The 8211-nt window shown below is 53.1% G+C and overlaps 1 protein-coding gene across 1 annotated transcript in view; it reads left to right on the top strand.

The window, feature by feature from the left end:
• The window catches only part of LOC122542625 (40S ribosomal protein S27-like), a 37159-nt gene extending 30448 nt beyond the window's left edge, over positions 1-6711 (top strand). Inside the window, exons 3-4 of the mRNA XM_043680604.1 lie at positions 2035-2145; positions 6481-6711. Coding sequence (XP_043536539.1) covers positions 2035-2145; positions 6481-6509 — 140 coding nt within the window. The 3' untranslated portion in view covers positions 6510-6711. The remainder of the gene's footprint in view (positions 1-2034; positions 2146-6480) is intronic.
• The last annotated feature ends 1500 nt before the right edge of the window (positions 6712-8211 follow it).

Raw genomic sequence — 8211 nt, 5'->3', positions numbered from 1 at the left:
CCGTGTGGCCCTGTAGCAGTCTCTGTGGCCCCGTAGCAGTCTCTGTGGCCCTGTAACAATCTCTGTGGCCCTGTAGGAGTCGCTGTGCCCCTATAGCAGTCTCTGTGCCCCTGTAACTGTCTCAGTACCCCTGTAGCAGTCTCTGTGCCCCTATAGTAGTCTCTGTGCCCCTGTAGTAGTCTGTGTGCCCCTGTAGCAGTCTCAGTGCCCCTGTAGCAGTCTCAGTGCCCCTGTAGCAGTCTCTGTGGCCCTGTAGCAGTCTCTGTGCCCCTGTAGCAGTCTCTGTGCCCCTGTAACTGTCTCCGTGCCCCTACAGCAGTCTCTGTGGCCCTGTTGCAGTCTGTGTGCCCCTGTAGCAGTCTCTGTGCCCCTATAGCAGTCTCTGTGTTCCTGTAGCAGTCTCTGTGTTCCTGTAGCAGTCTCTGTGCCCCTATAGCAGTCTCTGTACTCCTGTCGCAGTCTCTGTGGCCCTGTAGCTGTCTTTGTGCCGCTGTAGCAGTGTCTGTGCTCCTGTAGCAGTCTTTGTGCCCCTGTAGCAGTCTCTGTGCCCTTGTAGCAGTCTCTGTGCCCCTATAGCAGTCTCAGTGCCCCTGTAGCAGTCTCAGTGCCCCTGTAGCAGTCTCTGTGGCCCTGTAGCAGTCTCTGTGCCTCTGTAGCAGTCTCCGTGCCCCTACAGCAGTCTGTGTGCCCCTGTAGCAGTCTGTGTGCCCCTGTAGCAGTCTCTGTGCCCCTATAGCAGTCTCTGTGCCCCTGTAGCAGTCTCTGTGCCCCTATGGCAGTCTGTGTGCCCCTATAGCAGTCTCTGTGCACCTGTAGCAGTCTCTGTGCCCCTACAGCAGTCTCTGTGGCCCTGTTGCAGTCTGTGTGCCCCTGTAGCAGTCTCTGTGCCCTTGTAGCAGTCTCTTTGCCCCTATAGCAGTCTCTGTGCCCCTGTAGCAGTCTCTGTGCCCCTATAGCAGTCTCTGTGCCCCTATAGCAGTCTCTGTGCCCCTATAGCAGTCTCTGTGCCCCTGTAGCAGTCTCTGTGCCCCTATAGCAGTCTGTGTGCCCCTATAGCAGTCTCTGTGCACCTTTAGCAGTCTCTGTGCCCCTATAGCAATCTCTGTGCCCCTATAGCAATCTCTGTGGCCCTGTAGCAGTCTCTGTGCCCCCATAGCCGTCTCTGTGCTCATGTCGCAGTCTCTGTGCCCCTATAGCAGTCTGTGTGCTCCTGCAGCATCTCTGTGCCCCTATAGCAGTCTCTGTGCTCCTGTCGCAGTCTCTGTGCCCCTGTAACTGTCTCAGTACACCTGTAGCAGTCTCTGTGCCCCTATAGCAGTCTCTGTGGCCCTGTAGCAGTCTCTGTGGCCCTGTAGCAGTTCCTGTTCTCCTGTAGCAGTCTCTGTGCCGCTGTAGCAGTGTCTGTGCCCCTATTGCAGTCTGTGTGCCCCTGTAGCAGTCTCAGTGCCCCTGTAGCAGTCTCTGTGGCCCTGCAGCAGTGTCTGTGCCTCTGTAGCAGTCTCCGTGCCCCTACAGCAGTCTCTGTGGCCCTGTTGCAGTCTGTGTGCCCCTGTAGCAGTCTCTGTGCCCTTGTAGCAGTCTCTGTGCCCTTGTAGCAGTCTCTGTGTTCCTGTAGCAGTCTCTGTGTTCCTGTAGCAGTCTCTGTTTTCTTGTAGCAGTCTCTCTGCCCCTATAGCAGTCTCTGTGCCCCTGTAGCAGTCTCTGTGCCCCAATAGCAGTCTCTGTGCCCTTGTAGCAGTCTCTGTGCCCCTATAGCAGTCTCTGTGGCCCTGTAGCAGTCTGTGTGCTTCTATAGCAGTCTCTGTGCCCTTGTAGCAGTCTCTGTGCCCCTATAGCAGTCTCTGTGCTCCTGTCGCAGTCTCTGTGGCCCTGTAACTGTCTCAGTGCCCCTGTAGCAGTCTCTGTGCCCCTATAGCAGTCTCTGTGCCCCTGTAGCAGTCTCTGTGCCCCTATAGCAGTCTGTGTGCCCCTGTAGCAGTGTCTGTGTTCCTGTAGCAGCAGAGCAATGACAGTGTTTGTGTGTTTCTCTCATAGGCTGCTACAAGATCACAACCGTATTCAGCCATGCTCAGACGGTGGTGCTATGTGTCGGTTGCTCCACGGTTCTGTGCCAGCCCACTGGTGGCAAGGCCCGCCTGACTGAAGGTAAATGTGGAATCTGTCCAACACGATGCTGACCTGGTCTCCATGACCCCATGTTGACCCAGTCTCCATGACCCCGTGCTGACCCAGTCTCTGTGTCCCCGTGCTGACCCGGTCTCCGTATCCCCGTGGTGACCTGGTCTCCGTGTCCCCGTGCTGACCTGGTCTCTGTGTCCCCGTGCTGACACAGTCTCCGTGTCCTCATGTTGATCCGGTCTCTGTGACCCCGTGCTGACCCGGTCTCTGTGACCCCGTGCTGATCCAGTCTCTGTGTCCCCGTGCTGACCCGGTCTCTGTGTTCTCGTGCTGACCCAGTCTCTGTGTCCTCGTGTTGACCCGGTCTCTGTGACCCCGTGCTGACCCGGTCTCCGTGTCCCCGTGCTGACCCAGTCTCCGTGTCCCCGTGCTGACCCAGTCTCTGTGTCCCCGTGCTGACCCGGTCTCTGTGTCCCTGTGCTGACCCAGTCTCTGTGTCCCCGTGCCGACCCAGTCTCCGTGTCCTCATGTTGACCCGGTCTCTGTGTCCCCGTGCTGACCCAGTCTCTGTGACCCCGTGCTGACCCAGTCTCCTGCTGACCCAGTCTCTGTGACCCCGTGCTGACCCAGTCTCCGTGTCCCCGTGCCGACCCAGTCTCCGTGTCCCCGTACTGACCCAGTCTCTGTGTCCCTGTGCTGACCCAGTCTCTGTGTCCCTGTGCTGACCCAGTCTCTGTGTCCCCGTGCTGACCCAGTCTCTGTGTCCTCATGTTGACCCGGTCTCTGTGACCCCGTGCTGACCCAGTCTCTGTGTCCTCATGTTGACCCGGTCTCTGTGACCCCATGCTGACCCGGTCTATGTGTCCCCGTGCTGACCCGGTCTCCGTGTCCTCATGTTGACCCGGTCTCTGTGACCCCGTGCTGACCCAGTCTCTGTATCCTCATGTTGACCCGGTCTCTGTGACCCCGTGCTGACCCGGTCTCTGTGTCCCCGTGCTGACCCAGTCTCTGTGTCCTCATGTTGACCCGGTCTCTGTGACCCCGTGCTGACCCGGTCTCTGTGTCCCTGTGCAGACCCGGTCTCTGTGTCCCCGTGCTGACCTGGTCTCTGTGTCCCTGTGCAGACCCGGTCTCCGTGTCCCCGTGCTGACCTGGTCTCTGTGACCCTGTGTTGACCCAGTCTCTGTGACCCCGTGCTGACCCATTCTCTGTGTCCCCGTGCTGACCCGGTCTCTGTGTCCTCATGTTGACCCGGTCTCTGTGACCCCGTGCTGACCCAGTCTCTGAGTCCTCATGTTGACCCGGTCTCTGTGACCCCGTGCTGACCCGGTCTCTGTGTCCTCATGTTGACCCGGTCTCCGTGACCCCGTGCTGACCTGGTCTCTGTGTCCCCGTGCAGACCCGGTCTCTGTGTCCCCGTGCTGACCTGGTCTCTGTGTCCCCGTGCTGACCTGGTCTCTGTGTCCCCGTGCTGACCCAATCTCTGTGTCCTCGTGCTGACCCAGTCTCTGTGTCCCCGTGCTGACCCGGTCTCTGTGTCCCCGCGCTGACCCGGTCTCTGTGTCCCCGTGCTGACCCGGTCTCTGTGTCCCCGTGCAGACCCGGTCTCTGTGTCCCCGTGCAGACCTGGTCTCTGTGTCCCCGTGCAGACCCGGTCTCTATGTCCCCGTGCTGACCTGGTCTCCGTGTTCCCGTGCTGACCTGGTCTCCGTGTTCCCGTGCTGACCTGGTCTCCGTGATCCCGTGCTGACCTGGTCTCCGTGATCCCGTGCTGACCCGGTCTCTGTGTCCCCGTGCTGACCTGGTCTCTGTGTCCCCGTGCTGACCTGGTCTCCGTGTTCCCGTGCTGACCTGGTCTCCGTGATCCCGTGCTGACCTGGTCTCCGTGATCCCGTGCTGACCCGGTCTCCGTGATCCCGTGCTGACCTGGTCTCCGTGTCCCCGTGATGACCCGGTCTCTGTGTCCCCGTGATGACCCGGTCTCTGTGTCCTCATGCTGACCCGGTCTCTGTGACCCCATGCTGACCCGGTCTCTGTGTCCCCATGCTGACCCGGTCTCTGTGTCCCCATGCTGACCCGGTCTCCGTGTCCCCGTGCTGACCCAGTCTCTGTGTCCTCATGTTGACCCGGTCTCTGTGACCCCGTGCTGACCCAGTCTCTGTATCCTCATGTTGACCCGGTCTCTGTGACCCCGTGCTGACCCGGTCTCTGTGACACCGTGCAGACCCAGTGTCTGTTTCCCCGTGCTGACCCGGTCTCTGTGACTCCCTGCTGACCCGGTCTCTGTGACCCCGTGCAGACCCGGTCTCTGTGACCCCGTGCAGACCCGGTCTCTGTGACCCCGTGCAGACCCGGTCTCTGTGACCCCGTGCAGACCCGGTGTCTGTGTCCCCGTGCTGACCCAGTCTCAGTGTCTCTGTGCTGACCCGGTCTCCAAGACTCCGTGCTGACCTGGTTTCTGTGACCCCGTGCTGACCCGGTCTCTGTGACCCTGTATTGACCCAGTCTCTGTGACCCCGTATTGACCCAGTCTCAGTATCTCTGTGGTGGCCCGGCCTCCATGATTCCCGTGCCTATGATTCGCCTATGTTCTAAAGAAAAATGTCCTTGCTTGTCCAACCTCTCCCTGTAACTCAGACCAGCGAGTCCTGGCAACATCCTTGTGAATTTCTTCTGCACTTTTTCCAGTTTAATAACATCCTTCCTATAACAAGTTGACCAAAACTGAACACAATACCCCAAGTATGGCCTTACCAATGTCCTGTGTAACTGCAACATAACTTCCCAACGTCTATACTCAATACCCTGACTGATGAAGGCCAGTGTGCCAAAAGCCTTCTTCACTGCCTTGTCCACCTGTGACCCCACTTTCAGAGAACTGTGAACCTGAACGCCAAGATCCCTCTGTTTCACTATATTCCTTAAGGCCCTACCATTCACCATGAAACTCCTATCTTGTTTAGGCTTTCCTAAATGCAAGACCTCACACTTATCTATTAAACTCCATTTGCCATTTCTTGGCCCACTCCCCCAGCTGATCAAGGTCCTGCTGCAATTTCTGATAACCTTCCTCACTGTCCATGACACCACCTATTTTAGTGCCATCAGCAAACGTACTAATCATTCCTTCTAGATTTTCATCGAAATCATTGATATGAATAATAAACGGCAATGCTCCCAGCACCAACCCCTGAGGGACACTATCAGTCACAGGCCTCCAGTCCAACAGCATCCTTCCACTATTACCCTCTGCTTCCTAGCATTGAGCCAATTATGTATCCAATTTGCCAGCTCGCCCTGGATTCTGTGCAATCTAATCTTCTAGAGTAGCCTACTTATCAAAGGCCTCACTGAAATCCATGTAGACTATGTCTACCGGCCTGTCCTCGTCAACCTTCCTGGTCACTTCATCAAAGAACTCTAACAAATTTGTGAGGCAATGATCTCCCACTTACAAAGCCATGCTGACTGCTCCTAATCAAACCCTGTCTTTCCAAATGCATGTATATCTTATCTCTCAGAATCTTCTCAAGTAACTTACCCACCACAGATGTTAAACTTACTGGTCTGTTGTTCCCATGCTTTTCCTTGTAGGCCTTCTTAAATAATGGCACAACATTCGCTACCCTCTAGTCTTCTGGGACCTCACCCGTGGTTAATGCAAATGCAAAAACATCATCCAGGGCCCCCGCAATTTCTCCTCTAGGCACATGAAGTTTTCTTGGATATACCTGGTCCGGACCAGGAGATTTATCCACCTTCATGCATTCTAATACATTCTAAAACACTTCTTCTACTATGATATGGACTGTCCCCAAGACATCACCACTAAGTTCCCCAAGTTCCCAAGTCTTCCTGTCTTGCTCCACGGTAAACACAGAGGAGAGATATTCATTGAGAACCTCACCCATCTCCTGCGGTTCTACACACATTTATGTCCAGTTTGATCCTTAAGGGGTCCTATTCTCTCTAGTTACTCTATCTCCTTTAATATACTGAAAGTCCCTGTTTGGATTCACCCTCCTGAGCTAAGCTCAGCTAAGACTATCTCGTGCCCCCTTTTCGCCTTCCTGATTTCCTACTTCAGTAAACTCCTGTATTCCCTGTATAACTCCAGGGATTCCCTTTAATCCCAGCTGCCTGTACCTGAGACGTGCCTCCTTTTTCAGGTCAAAGCCTCAATATCTCTTGTCATCCAGAGTTCCCCATTCCTGCCAACCTTGCCCTTCACCTTCACAGGAACATATAGACCTTGACAGATTACGACAGTTACATAGAAATTAACAGCACAGAAGCAGGCCATTCGGCCCAACCAGTGGTGCGCTAGTATTTTGTCACCATTCTGCTTTCTGTTTTGTCTAGGCTGTTCATTCCGGAGAAAGCAACACTGAGTGACATGTGCGGGAGGACAGTCTTGGCAACGTGACTGTACCGATGATCAATGACCTTCACCAGGATATGGGGCTGTTATTTCATTGATTGCAATGAATGTGATTGTACATTGCAGTTGGCTAAAATGGGCATTTATAGTTTTTCACTGTCTATTGTCCACAGCATCTAACTAATAAAATCAGAACTGTGTTCATGATCCAATCCATGAGGTGCATATCATTGCGACTGTGCAACGTTCTTACGTTTTTTGGGATATCTGAATGGGAGTAGGCCATTCAGCCCCTCGGGCCTTCTCTGCTATTGCAGACCACAGCTGACCCATCTACTTCACCGTACCCTTAAATCTCATTTGTACCTAGAAATCAATGGCTCTGTCTTGACCAGACTCAGTGACTGAGCTTCCACAACCTCTGAGCTAGAGAAATGATGGAGATTCAACACCTTCTGAATGAAGAAATTCCTCCTCATCTCAGTCCTAAATGGCCAACCCCTTACCCCAAGACTGTATCCCCTGGTTCAAGACCCACCACAGCCAAGGGGTGCATCCTTTCTTTAACTACTGAAAGGTTTAATTTGAGTGATGATTTTTCTTTTTTCCCTATTCATTCTAGGGACATTGACAGTACTGGCAAAACTGGTATTTACTGCCCATCCTTTTGTTGCAGTTTAAGCGTCATGGCATTCACTCACATTGGCATTAAAGGGTCCACGTATCAGTGAACCCATTTTGTGATGGACCAGGCCAGACCCCCTCAAAACATTTCAGAAAAGTAGCCCGGATCCTAACCTTGCTAGTTGTTTTAAGCAGGTGTACAGTGGATATTCAAGGAGGGATGCAGCTGGTCAAACCAATTTGTTTCAAACAAAACAGAATTTATTTACAAGATTACCAAGTGAAGCACAAATAAAAGAGATCAGAATACAGAATAACTTATCCTCTCCGAAAACCCAACAGATCATCCCAACATAATGCTTCTGTTCCAAATACTTGCAGCAATCCACATGAGCACCCCTTGGCACCAAAAGGTAAAATCAAACACAGGGTCTTACAGGAGAGATGTCAGAGAGAGCGAGGGTCAGCATGGACCTGCTTCTTTGGGTCCAGTAGCTTTAAAACTGACTGAACAGCCAAACCAAACCAGAGAGAAGCTGAGCTGGGAGAACTGGCCACTCCCCTTTCATTGTACAAGTGTTTTTTTTTTAAATTGAAAGCCTTTTCCCTGAGGCAGTATCTGTTAGCTATAAACAAACAGGCCTGAAAACCCATCCAAGTCCAGACTTTTCAGAACCTGTGTTTTTATGACCTCCTGAAAAAGAAATCTAAGGACAACATAATCTTGTTAAAGGAGCAGCTTTGTCACAAATTAGATTTCCACAGCACACCGAAAACTCCCCGAGTGCAATCTTTAGCTGCAGTCACATTTTCAATGGGGATTTGAGCCTCCTGGATTATTTATGATATACTATTTGGCTACTTTCGACAAGATCTCCAGTAGGGTACTTTTCAGGTTACATTGGGATAAAGCCTGTGTTTACGAGAGATGATGTAAAATGTGGCCTAGTCACAGAGTCATACAGCACGGGAACAGACCCTTTCGGTCCAACCAGTCCATGCCAAACGTAATCCCAAACTAAACTAGTCCCACCTGCCTGTTGCTGGCCCATATCCCTGCAAACCTTTACTATTCATTCACTTATCCA

The sequence above is a fragment of the Chiloscyllium plagiosum genome, chromosome 40 (assembly GCF_004010195.1).
Source record: "Chiloscyllium plagiosum isolate BGI_BamShark_2017 chromosome 40, ASM401019v2, whole genome shotgun sequence".
Lineage (NCBI taxonomy): Eukaryota > Metazoa > Chordata > Chondrichthyes > Orectolobiformes > Hemiscylliidae > Chiloscyllium > Chiloscyllium plagiosum.
The sequence above is the reverse complement of the archived record's forward strand: the minus strand, read 5'-3'. Positions and strand labels throughout refer to the sequence as shown.